Source organism: Sinocyclocheilus anshuiensis, unplaced genomic scaffold, assembly GCF_001515605.1.
Source record: "Sinocyclocheilus anshuiensis isolate Anshui unplaced genomic scaffold, SAMN03320099.WGS_v1.1 scaffold209, whole genome shotgun sequence".
In the NCBI taxonomy this organism is placed as follows: Eukaryota; Metazoa; Chordata; class Actinopteri; order Cypriniformes; family Cyprinidae; genus Sinocyclocheilus; species Sinocyclocheilus anshuiensis.
In genome coordinates this window covers 832,885-844,228 of record NW_015540880.1, presented here as the reverse complement: position 1 = coordinate 844,228, position 11,344 = coordinate 832,885, and the positions used below count along the sequence as shown (strand labels likewise).

At 37.1% G+C, this 11,344-nt stretch overlaps 1 protein-coding gene across 4 annotated transcripts in view; it reads left to right on the top strand.

The window, feature by feature from the left end:
• Positions 1–11,344, top strand: part of LOC107688339 (oxysterol-binding protein-related protein 3-like) — a 19,466-nt gene that overhangs the window by 2,615 nt on the left and 5,507 nt on the right. For 3 of the 4 annotated variants that reach the window (XM_016485975.1, XM_016485977.1, XM_016485978.1), the window contains exons 2-14: positions 5,296–5,427; positions 6,008–6,124; positions 6,211–6,264; positions 6,391–6,504; positions 6,596–6,724; positions 7,704–7,788; positions 7,930–8,033; positions 8,321–8,404; positions 8,503–8,656; positions 8,886–8,971; positions 9,061–9,192; positions 9,350–9,443; positions 9,532–9,767. In XM_016485975.1, coding sequence (XP_016341461.1) covers positions 5,311–5,427; positions 6,008–6,124; positions 6,211–6,264; positions 6,391–6,504; positions 6,596–6,724; positions 7,704–7,788; positions 7,930–8,033; positions 8,321–8,404; positions 8,503–8,656; positions 8,886–8,971; positions 9,061–9,192; positions 9,350–9,443; positions 9,532–9,767 — 1,506 coding nt within the window. In that variant the 5' untranslated portion in view covers positions 5,296–5,310. Of the gene's footprint in view, positions 1–4,794; positions 4,836–5,295; positions 5,428–6,007; positions 6,125–6,210; positions 6,265–6,390; positions 6,505–6,595; positions 6,725–7,703; positions 7,789–7,929; positions 8,034–8,320; positions 8,405–8,502; positions 8,657–8,885; positions 8,972–9,060; positions 9,193–9,349; positions 9,444–9,531; positions 9,768–11,344 lie in introns of all 4 variants that reach the window. The other variant, XM_016485976.1, reaches the window with a different exon arrangement.

The window sequence follows — 11,344 nt, the reverse complement described above, 5'->3', positions numbered from 1 at the left end:
AAATGAAGTTCTTAGCAATGCACATTACTAATCAAAAATTAAGTTTTGATATATTTACAGTAGGAGATTTACAACATATCTTCATGGAACAGGATATTTACTTAATATCCTAATGATTTTTGGCATAAAAGAAAAATCAATAATTTTGACCCATACAATGTATTTTTGGCTATTGCTACAAATATACCCCAGCGACTTAAGACTGGTTTTGTGGTCCAGGGTCACATATAAAAATTTACCTCCTCAGCTTGTGGAAAAGCTGCTTGTGATGAGCTTTGGTTCATCATGTGACTTTCTCATTACCACCTGTTTTTGGTAGTTATCAGTGTATGGTACAAAACAGATATTAGTACTTCAGTCGGTTCTTATATTAACGTTATATCAGATAATGAAATCAAGCGTAGCGTTAGTTCTGGCAGGTCACGTTAGTCAAGCTCGCATCAGCTGACTCTCAGCTGATCCCCATCAACCTATGGGAATACGACACCTATCTAAGCATTCATATATAAGGTCCCGCAGTAGTATCAGCAGTTTTCGCATTGCTCAATAGCTAATTACCCTTCTCCAACCCCAACTTCTCCTCTGTCAGTCAGGATTCAGCCTTCTGATTCTCCTTTGAATCAGACTAATTCTAAAATGTGTACATAACATTATTGAACTTTAGCGATATCTGCATACATTTATGTTGGTCCTGTTCTGTTTACCCTGGGGGGGTTATTGCTGCTCTCCCTGCTCTCATCCATGCTAGGCTGCATGGATGCGCAGGGAGTTCTTGCCCAGAACGGAACCATACCGCCAATCCAAACTGTATGCTAATTGTCAATCATCTTTGACGATAGTGGTCGTCAAAAGTACGTTTTTTTTACTGTGAATTTAAGTTAAGTCTGTAAAACCCAAAATGTGGCTACCATATTTTTTTTGGGTAAAGTTTTAGCAACCACAGCTGCTGGTATTTTACCGTAAATGTCAGTTTTTTTTTTTTACAGTGTTGGTTTTTCCCTCATGAAGTCACTGACTTTGTCATCTGCACTTTTCATTTGACCCTCACCCACAATAAGCTGTTCATTATTCAACTCTAACAACTTTATTCCTTTTAATCTATCTTGCCCATCTAATGAGGAATCATTAAAATGAGTTTGTATTTGTCATAACTGTATCTTCAATATGCTTCCTTGCCCTTGGTCCCACTGTATTGTGAAAAGCGCTGTACAAATAAACTTGACTTGACTTGACTTGACTTGACTTGACTGTACAGCCCTCAACCTACAGACCATTTACTGTAATGACTAATTTACGTAGAGTTAATTATTGACATGTATTGTAAAGGGCCAGTCCTCATATTTTGTGCATATTTGTGTGTGTGTGTGTGTACATTAGTACTTACACCCACATTCTATGCTTTACACAATACACACCATAAAAGTCAGTATGGAAAATGTCAGTTTCCGTTGATGGTTTTGCATTGTTTGGCCCTACAACTAACTCTGACCATATTGTGTTGGTGTTCTCTTCTCCTATGTTTACATTATAGGTTTCTCACTCTCATCAGACAAGAGAACCTGTTTTCAATGCCACACATGCAATGTTTACCACTCTAACAGGGATCAGGGACTGACAAGCTTTATTAAATGGATAGTTCTGGCTCAGAAATGTAATTTGATTCTAGAGAGAGAGAGGGGTAAATATACATGTCAGAAAGTTAGAGTATTTTAGACTTTTAGGAGATTAAGAAAAAAAACTGAATTAAAGAAAGAAAAAAAACTTTTTTCCTCCAACTTAAAAGCCATATAATAACACCTATACAAAGTCCCATATACAAAGGAATTCAAATGATTTTTGAAGGATCATGTGACACTGAAGACTGGCTGTGCATTACAGTAATTTTACCCCGCTTTGCATCATGGCTAACTCTACTATCGCTGTAGTATTTGTGTTCTGTGACTGTCTTTTGAATCTGTTCTCAGCATTATAATAGGAAAGAAAAGGGTTAAAGGAAAACACTGCCTTTTTTTATTTGCATGTCTTCCTGACTCTCCCTTGAAAAGAGACCGTGGGAGCTTATAATTGCACAAGGAAACTTAACCTATTTTGGGAGAGTCTTGATTTTATGAGTTTATCATAAAAGATTTAGCAACACATTTCCACTGATTAGAAGAAATGTAAATAACCTTAAGTATATATCAACTTTGCATGCAGTGCAAATCCGGCTGAAATGTTTGTAGTGTGTACAAATGTCGTGGAGATGCAAAACCACAGGAATTCATTTTTCCCTAAACACCACCATGTTTTCAGACATGCAAGCATACTCGTCTACATACACCTCAGTCCAGCTTTAGACAAGTCTGGCTCTGCAAACTAAACAAAAAGCAGACTTTGAGTTCAGTAACGTTGAGCTGGAGTTAACGGTATTTACATACAAATTCTCAAACACACATAAATTTAAAAAGAAGCGAGCAAGTGAATGCCCTTGAATACTCAGAAACATACTGTGAGTGTATGTGTGGAATAACAACATGTTTATCCCAAGGCTAGAGTGGCTCACATATACAAGAGGAGCTTTTGTGTGTGCGGTCTGTCTATTCACCACAAATTTGCCCTGGTGACTCATCATGAGAATGACCTGACCATTAGTAGTCTTTGGTGTCGTTCTCTCACTCTGTCTCTCTCTCCTATCCGCATACTCCCTCTTTATTGCTTTATCCTAAAGATTTTTCAGTGTATGTATGGGTGTAGGTGTGGATGGTAAAGTCATTTTTAGAGGTTTGTGGTCACTATGAAGTAGTTTGCAGGTTGTTTGAGTGGGATATTTTGGTTGCATGGAACAGACCTGTTTGTAAAAATTGCAAACGTCTCTCACATGGCAGGTCATATTTTCACATTTAGACTTTATAAGTTCTACAGTTTGGGTTTGTGATGTCAAATTAAAGGGGTCATATGATGCGATTTGAGATGAGTGTGGAAATATTTGAGTAATGCCGCCCAAATGTTCATGCAAAGAAAGAAGGCATGGTTTCAGGAACCGCAGTAGTGTTGATGCAGCCATGCTAGGGAGACACTGTGTGTTTCTGTGCGAAAGCAAAAGCACTTTATTTGGCCTTCCGAAAGTAGATGCAATGAGGAATCATTGGTTAAGATTTATTTACAACAGAACAGCACAACCCAGATGTTCGAATTTGTGCAACGCATTTTATGGACGACAGTTTTGTGAACCTAGGAGAGTAGCCTACAAGGCTGGCTGTGCAAAGGCTATTTAAAAAAAAAAATGGGTCAATTCCAACTTTGCTATGACAATTTGGCGCTTATTCTGAATCAGCTACTGTAAGTATGTTTTCTTAATAGTTTAAGTATTTGCTATTGACTGTTCAAATGTGGAGTTTTGCGCCGTGTAGAGTATTGCATTGTGTGTGTGTGTGCGTGAGAAAGAGACAGGGTCACATCACAGTGGAGTCAGCTTTCTTAATTGCGGCTTGTGTACTGCCAATACATACGAGCATCATCACTGTGTCTGTCACGTGACTCTGTTCCCCTTTCGGGCTTGAACTGATGGTAAAACTAAGGATATTATTTACTGTCTTTACATTTATGTTGAAAGCTGAAGCTCGCGATTATGGAAAGGGGCGTTACATTTCCGACGTGTGCTTGTGGTGTTCGGCCAATCACAATGCACTGGGTCAGCTGGCCAATCAGAGCAGACTGTGCTTGTCGGAAGGAGGGGCTTTGTAGAAAACTACACGTTTGAGAGAGGCGGGGCATAGAGGAACTACAATAATGAATTTGAAAAATGTGTTTTTTGAACATTAAAGCATGTCAACATATTCTGTTACACCAAATACACAATCTTTAAAATAACATCATATGACCCCTTTAAAGCGTCATGAAACCCTCCAAAAACTGTGGTCCAGTCAGGTTCATTTTTGGAGGTATCGGAATCAAAACCTCTCACAAATGCTTTAGGCCATTTATGCCTTTATGCCACTTTCATTTATACTGTACATAAAAAATACATGAATGAGCATCAAAACTCTATGTGAATAAGCTTTTACATTTTTAATAACTTTTGAGACTGTTATGCTGTCACACTGATGCACAAGTATATATATCTGATCTGTTAAATGTGCTCAAAGTGGATGAATGAATCACCTGACATCCATAAATCTAGAAACCCTTCCATAAAAATGTTGGATGCAAGATTTTAAAAGTTTTGGTTATTGATTGAAAGCCTGTTTCTTTTTTTGTGGGAGAAACCATGCAGCACTTTTTTTTTTGCACCATGCAAACAAACTCTTGTTTCAGAATGATTTCAACTCACTTTCAAGTTCGTCATTGCAAAAAGGCCACGCATGAATAATCATGACATACTGCTAATGTAGATGAGCACTGTAATAGTTTTGTATCATATGCAGATATATTTGTACATTATCATATTAAAAAAACATGTTTATGACCCTTTAATGTGATTAAAATTAAAATGTTATGTTCAAATAGAGAGAGAGAGAAACATCAGCTGTTTTTGCTCTTAAACAAATGCATACATGTGGGAGAGTGTGTGTGTGTATAGGAATGTGAGTTTGAACATATTGCATGGTCCACTGAAAGAAAAAAAAAAGGATAGTGGCACAAGAACAGTGTGTGCCATGTTTAGGAAGTGCCCGTGCAGTCAAAACAATGCGTTCCAAACACCACGCACACACACACACACACACACACACACACATACGGAGCTCAAGTGAGGGAGAAAATAGTGTCTTCAAATAAAAACAAACCTGATAAATGACATTTGTTTCTTTATGCCAGGGTTTTTCAAACTTTTTGGAGCCAAGGACCTAAAGTATCAAGTAAGCTATATATTTTCATGTTTGACTACCCATTTACTTTGGATAAAAATTATGTTTGTGACATTTAAATAATAGTTTTTAACATTTTACAAATCAAAATAAATGATTAAAATATTATCTGGATAACAAGTTTATTGAAATAAAAAATTAGAGCCTGTATCAGATTGCCTGGGAATATGAACGTTTCATACTGGTCTTATGCATTGTTGTAGTTTATAATTTTTTCTTTTTATTTCTTTTATTTCCTTTTTATTCCTTCAAATTTTTTTTTTTTTAGAAAAAAAAAAGAGGATAAAGCAGATATTTCTTGTCATAACTTTAGTTTCTACTTGTCATTTCCTGACTTTCTTAGCCTCGCTCACACTTGTTCTTGCCTGTCTCTGTTGCCCTCTGCTGGCCATATTATGTAATTCGGGTACTGTAATTTTGTATTGAGTATTGCCTGTTTTTGTCTCCACAATAAGTTAATTGCAAGATGAGTACAGAAGACCAAGTTGCACCGCTGTCTCCCAAGACATCACCCGCCACACCAACCATAACACCATTTACACAACGAAAAGAGAGTAACTCCTCATCGGAAGACAACAGACAGGTAAGACAAACTACTTCAGATATTTACTGAGGACTTAATTAATGTTTGCTAAAACATCTACCCCCGGATTCACAGACAAGGCTTAAGCCTAGTCCTATACTAAAATGTAAATCTGAGCTGTTTCAACCGAAAGAACATCTACCCCCGGATTCACAGACAAGGCTTAAGCCTAGTCCTATACTAAAATGTAAATCTGAGCTGTTTCAACTGAAAGAAACTTGCACTGACTGATCTTAAAACATGTCAGTGTCTTTGTTTTGTCTTAAGATGCACACCACTAATGCTTTTTTATGGCATGTTTATAAAAAATTACTTAAATGTCCTAATTGAACTATGGCCTAATCCTGGCTTAGGCTAAGCCCCGTCTATGAACCCAGGCCCTAGTGTGCAATTTTTTTTTATTTTTTGCCAGAGCAGTGGATATGATGGTCGTTTGATGCAGTTGGTATTGCTGTAATTGCTCTGTATGCTTTAAATCAACATCTACATCAGCAGTTTTTAACTCTCTTATAAAAAAGTACATGTTCTTTCTTCCACAGATTTTTAAAAGTTAAACCTCTTTTGTCTTCTTATTCTTTAGGACAGCTGGGAGTTGGTTGAGGACTTGCAAGGATTGACAGGAAATATTCAGAAGCCTGAGAAGCAGGAAGGTTTGCTGTTGAAAAAGAGGAAGTGGCCAATGAAAGGCTGGCATAAGGTGATCACATGATATTGTCATTTGAATATATATTACACCTAAGGGTGCTAAAAATGCTTTTCTCCTTGTCTGTCTATGTTTAACAGAGATATTTCCTGCTTGAAAGGGGCATCCTTACATATGCCAAGACTGGGACTGATGTGAGTGTGAAAACATAGTCTCATCCACATGCTACACACACGTCCTTTAAGGCCTATGTGGAGTAAACTTGCTTAAATCCTGTCAGTGATGCTCTTTTGTCGCTTACCGTGTGATTGATTCCTCAGCTGAAGAAGGGGAGGTTACGAGGTCGCATTGATGTTGGTCTCTCTGTCATGGCCATGAAGAAGAAGTCAATGTGCATCGACCTGGACACAGAGGATAGTATCTATCACCTCAAGGTATTGGCATACACTCAAACAACACATGCTCACCTACACATGGTCTCATTTTGAGAATGCACATTAGCTGTATTTATGGTGACATTCACAGGCAAAGACTCGGGATCTGTTTGAGGAGTGGGTGACTCAACTACGTCATCATCGAACGTTCCGTCAGAACGAGATCACCATGGAGCCTCCCGAGCGACCGCTGCAATCTGACCCCACCGCCAACAGACGAGTATTTACCCTCCTTATACAGTCGTCATAAAGTCAGCCTTTAGACCCAACATCCCATTAAACAGGATAAGAACATGTAAAGCTGTAAGGAAAGTTACAATAATAACGAGAGATGCTGAAATTTTGCCTGAAACTGACAGTTTACTACTTCAGTTATTAAAATATGTCATGGCTGATAATTGTGTTTTATACTGTTTTTTTATACTGTGCCTTTAAAAACATCAATAAAGTTTTACATCTGGAATTTTACATGATTTGTTGAATCAAAACATCTGGATGTACAGTATGAAAATTAGCTTGTTTATGGTACTTGGCATAAGAAAAGAGTTTGAATTTAAAGTAATAAGAATTTGCGCACAATATCATGTCGCTAGACTGAACACTAATTCAAATAAAATTAATAATTACTGATGTGCACATTTATGTGCAATTACTGGGTTGCATATTGTGCACCCTTAATAACAACAACAATATTGAGTAAGTCAGTAAGACTTTTAAGTCATAATAAAGACTTTAACATTGTTTCAAAAACATATATATACTGTATATGTTTTTAAATAAATTGAATAAAGTTCTTTTGAACTTTCTATTAATCAAAGAATCCTGAACAAAAAGTATCATAATTTCCACAAAAAATAAGCATTACACCTGTATTTAATATTGATAATAAGAAATGTTTCTTGAGCACCAAATCAGCATGTTAAAATTCAGCTACCTTTTAAAATATATTAAAATAGAAAAACATTATTTTAAATTGCAACAATATTTCACAATATTACTGTTTTTACTGTATTTATGATCAAATAAATGCAGCCTTAGTCAGCATAAGAGACTTCTTTCAAAAACACTGAAATATCTTACTGACCACAAACTTTTTTAATGGTACTATAACTCTTTCCTATTATTTCCAAGTGACACAGAAAGTCACACAGCAATATACGCAGATAACACATTTTGTATTTTTTCTCTTTTTTTACCAGCGTTCATTTCTCTCCAAGCTGCCTTCAGCCCTGTTGAAGAACAGCTGGTGGCAAAACTCTCAAGACATGGAGAAGTGCTGCAAAGGTAGATGGAAAAACCTGCACTGACGCATCATTCTGCAATATTCATGGCAAAATTACTGTGCAACTACTACATAGAGAACATTTTAGAGAAGTTGTTTTCCTGATCATCTCTAGGAAAAATTAAACACTGTAACATTTTTAGATCTGTCAGAGTGTGAGTCAGCGCTGCTGGAATTAAATTTGCTGCTGAAAAATATGGAAGTTCTTCACAGAACGTTCTCAGCACCTGCCATTAACTTACTGCAGGTAGGGCTGTTTGCATGCATTTCATTGTATCTATGGATTAAATATGTGTTTATGTTTGGTCTGTGTAGGTAGGTTTATTAAATCTGATTAAACATTAATTAGGGGACATCCAGATAAATCCTAAACTATTCATTCATAAAATAAATATAATTTTTTAATAATAAAATGCAAAAGTGTACACTGTTTGGGTTTGGTTAGATTTATGAAATGTTTTTATCTATAGCTCATTATTTAGACAAAAATGTACGTAAATGTGTGTGTGTGTGTGTGTGTGTGTGTGACCCCAGACTGAAGGCTCCAAAAAAGAGAAGCGAGGGCACAAAAAATGGAGATCAAAGAATTATAGCAAGGAAAATAAAAACACACAGCAGGTAAAATAGCTCTTTTTCTAATTGCATTGTACACACCCAGACACTGCATCACACACACTCTCTCTCATTCACTTTAACTCTGATCTGTTGTTTTCTAGTCAAATCCTGATGCTTCATCTTCCCATCTGCACGTATCTCACCCGAACTTGATATATTCAGAGCCTGTTTCACCAGATTCATGCCTGGATAGTCCAGACTCACCAACAGAAGCCTCTCGAATGCAGGAGGAGTTCTGTCGGCTCGCTGGCACTGGTGAGTATGAATGCACACATGCATGGGATATTTATATTAATAACTATGTTTTAAAATAAAGGAATAATGTTCAGTAACATTAGTTTTGCTGTAGTATCGAAACTGGTATCGATAATCATGAAATTTTACTTGTACGGTTATCGGCTACTGAATTTTTGAGAAGAGTATGATGAAATGACATATACTCTTTCCTCTTTCTCACTTTTCTCCCTTTCTTTTCTTCTACTAGTTCATTCCACTCTTCGGTCAGCGTACACTTCACTTTGCACAGAAAGAGACCGAGTCAGGAACACATTGGATTGTATCAGCGAGAAGGTATAGGCAACAAATTTGTTTATATGCTCAGTTGTTATTGGCCAAAATCAACAAAGCCAATTATGACTCAAATGTTCTCAACCGATCAGGAAGTCCTCGTTGGATCACGCCCTCTCCGGCAGCAGGTGTCCAGTGAGAGTCGAGGGTCAATCCCAGAATCCCTGTCAGAGTTTTTTGACGCTAAAGAGTATCTGCTGTCTGGGAGCTCGTCTGAGAATGAGGTCAGAGAGGCCAAGTGGTCAAATCGCAGATTTGCCTGAATCATCTGTCAGTGATTTTGTGATTTAAAATTTAAATTAAAAAAAATTTTCATCAAGAAGAAGGTAAAACACATGAATTTCTTACTGATCATTATATTTTGTATTTTTTTGTGACCAGGCATCCGATGATGATTCGTATGTCAGTGATGTGAGTGACAACACGTCAGTGGAGTTTTGCAGGAATGAGAACGGCGTCGCAAAGGAGATTTTAAGTAAGGCACTGTCCAAGTTCACCTTTATGAAGCGTCACCTTTCTTTACAACCATAGTTAATGGTTTATGTGTGTTTTTGTGTCTTCAGGTAACGGCAACAACTGTGCAGTGACGCGGCGAGACCGTTTGCCGAGTACACGCATGAACGAGAGCGTGAATCTGTGGAGTATTCTGTGTAGTAACATTGGTAAAGACCTGTCGAAAGTTGCCATGCCCGTCCAACTCAATGAGCCCTTGAACACCCTGCAGAGACTGTGTGAGGAAGTTGAGTACTGCCACCTGCTGGACACTGCTGCAAACACACACGACCCACACATGCGCATGGTGAGATCAATCATATGCATTCTATCATCATTTACTCACTCTCATTTTAAATGACTTTCTATCTTCAAAACTGTTTTTGTGCTTAAAGTAATAGTTGACTCAAAAATTTAAATGTGCTAAAAATTTACTCACCCTAAGGCCATCCAAGATGTAGATGAGTTTGTTTCTTCATCAGAACAAATTTGGAGAAATGTAGTATTACATCACTTGCTCACCAATTGATCCTCTGCAGCGAATGGGTGCCGTCAGAATGAGAGTCCAAACAGCTTATAATAATCCACAAGTAATCCACATGACTCCAGTCCATTAGTTAACATCTTGTGAAGTGAAAGCTAAGTGTTTGTAATAAGCAAATCCAACATTAAGATGTTTTGAACTTCAAAACATTGTTTCTGGCTAAACAAGTCCTCTATCCATAATATTGCTTTCTCCAGTGAAAAAGTCTCTCGTCTGAATCAGGAGAGAAATATGCACAAATCAAGCATGGTTTGTAAGTGAAAACAGATTTACACAAATATGTCGGTGGACTTTTTCACTGGAGGAAACATTACATTTACATTTACATTACATTTAGTCATTTAGCAGACACTTTTATCCAAAGCTCTTACAAATGAGGACAGTGGAAGCAATCAAAATCAACAAAAGAGCAATGATATACAAGTGCTATAACAAGTCTCAGTTAGCTTAACGCAGTACACGTAGCAAGGTTTTTTTAAATAATATAGTAAATAAAAAGAAAACAGATAGAATAGAAAAAGAATAGAGCAAGCTAGTGTTAGAGGTATTTTTGCTTTTGTTAATTGCATAATAAATGAAAAGAAAACCGATATAATACAAAAAGATTAGAAAGCAAATGTTAGTTTTTTTTTTGGTAATTTTTTTTGGTTTTCTTTGGTCTTTGGTAATATTGTAAGGCAGTTTTATTATAATAATAATATATTGTCAAATAAATTTCCGTTGTGAAATTTCCAAAGCGCTGGTGAGGAAAATGTTTTAAAGAGCATGCGAGAGTTAGACGAATTGTTAATTTTGTTATGGTAGTATGTCATTATGGATTATGGACTCATTTTCTTTGGATAGAAGCAATGGTTGAAAGTTAATACACCTTAAAGGGGTGGTTGACTGTTTTTTTTCTAGGCTTGATTGTGTTTATGGGGTGCAGTCTAACGTGTTCATGCTTCGTTTTTTAAAAAACGTAACGCTTCTCATAGCTATGTGAAAATAAGTGTATAAATGGAACAGTTTGTGGGAGCTGATCTGACGATCTGAATGAGAGAGAGAGAAAGAGAGAGAGAGATGCAGAGCATGTGCAGAGCAGGGCGACGCGAGGAACAGGATTGATAACCGCTGCTTTAGAACATTGGTTTTGAAACTTGTGAATCCATTAGAATCGTTAGAAGACAGAATCACGATTCATATATGAACAGATTTTTACGTGCACATCTTTCTCTTCCTCTTCTCTAAAGCAGTGCAGCATGGCCTTGCCCCCTTTGCTGCCTTTTCCCGAGGGCGGGGTTTATCAGGGTTTGTGATGTCACAAACCCGGGAAGTAACTTGTTGTAGTCCCTACCAGCTGT